This window comes from Octopus bimaculoides, chromosome 6 (genome assembly GCF_001194135.2).
Source record: "Octopus bimaculoides isolate UCB-OBI-ISO-001 chromosome 6, ASM119413v2, whole genome shotgun sequence".
NCBI classification, from domain to species: Eukaryota; Metazoa; Mollusca; class Cephalopoda; order Octopoda; family Octopodidae; genus Octopus; species Octopus bimaculoides.
The window spans coordinates 103,638,984-103,640,638 of NC_068986.1; the positions used below are offsets into that span (position 1 = coordinate 103,638,984).

The 1,655-nt window shown below is 32.1% G+C and overlaps 1 protein-coding gene across 1 annotated transcript in view; it reads right to left on the reverse strand.

The window, feature by feature from the left end:
- The window catches only part of LOC106867208 (solute carrier family 25 member 36), a 61,009-nt gene extending 60,265 nt beyond the window's left edge, over positions 1 to 744 (reverse strand). Inside the window, exon 1 of the mRNA XM_014912015.2 lies at positions 572 to 744. Within this exon, the coding sequence (XP_014767501.1) occupies positions 572 to 615 (44 nt within the window). The 5' untranslated portion in view covers positions 616 to 744. The remainder of the gene's footprint in view (positions 1 to 571) is intronic.
- Between the last annotated feature and the right edge of the window lie 911 nt (positions 745 to 1,655).

Here is a 1,655-nt window from a genome sequence, read left to right on the forward strand (position 1 = left end):
TTAAGTGTGTATGTGTTTTATACGTATGTTATTCAAGTGTATATAAAATGTGTGTATATTGGATATGTGTGTGCTTTAGTTATGTGTATATTATATATGTATGTGTCTTAGCTATGTATATATTATGTGTGTATATATATGTATACATTCTGAAAATTATGTGTATACTGTATATATATACAAGTGTGTATGTGTTTTATACGTGTTATTTATGTGTATATAAAATGTGTGTTTATCATCTATGTGTATATTGTATATGTGCTTTAGATACGTGTATATATATATATGTATACATTCTGTAAATTATCTGTCTATACTGTATATATAAGTGTGTATGTGTTTTATACGTGTATATTGTCTGTGTGTACATTATATATTATTATATCATATATATTCTTACCCTCCGGCTAGAAGATGGACAGCATATTAAATTAATTAATTTACCTTCATATAACATAAACAAACATCATACCTATTTATATAAAGAGAAATATACATATCTGTGTGTGTATACATCACATTATATTATTATATATCATATATTATTATTATATATTATATTTATTCTTACCCTCCTGCCAGAAGATGTACAGCATAACCTCCAGATGTAATCATATTAAATTAATTTACCTTCATATAACATAAACAATATACAGCATCTCAGGTGTTAAACATCACACCTATATATATAAAAATAAATATACATGTGTGTGTATACACCACATTACATTATTATATATTATATTTATTCTTACCCTCCGGCCAAAAGATGGACAGCATTATCTCCAGATGCCATATGCAGACTTTTCTCTTTATTGTTATTATTTTGTGTTTTTTGTTAGTTATCTGGGTACAGTATTGGCTATATGAAGACAGAAGTTCAATACCAGACTGCTCTATTTCTCTCTCTCTCCCTATGTAATGTGTAAATGTGTCTGAGACTCTTCACTATCAGTTTTTTGTCTTTTTCCCCCATAGACCTCTCTCTATCAACGGCAGGCTGTTATGTTTTAAGAGATCGAAAGTCGGCGGCGTACGCAATCGACCAATCGCTGTCGCGCATGCCGTCGTCCGGCTTTGCCATTGGTCAGTTTTCTCCATTCATGCAGTGAGCACGTGAACAGAACGTTTCCATGTTGTGTGTGATAGTGTATGATGGTGTATGTCTGATTCTATGTGTGTGTGTGTGTGTGTACGTAGTAGATACATAGACAACTAGTCAGAGAGAGAGAGTGTAAAGGAAAGAGAGAGTGTGTGTGAAGAAAAGAGAAAGAGAGTGAAGAAAAGGGAAAGAGTGTGAAGGAAAGAGAGAGTGAGTGAAAGAAAGAGAGAGAGTATAAGTTCTGTGCGTGCAGACATAGTAGATAGACAGATAATGAAAACCAGAGTAAGAGCGGGAGGAAGATATAGATATAGATATAGATATAGAGATAGAGAGAGTTGTGTGTGACTGGAAGTGTGTATATATGTGTGTGTGTGTAAAAAATATATTCGCACGACTATGGGGGTTGTGATTAATGTGTATATGCCTATTTATGTAAACTATTACGATAAGAGAATTTTTAACTGTGAGCATGTGTGTGCATATTTTACTGAGTATTATACCGAGATGTCAATATACACATACATATACATACATACAAATATATTTGTGT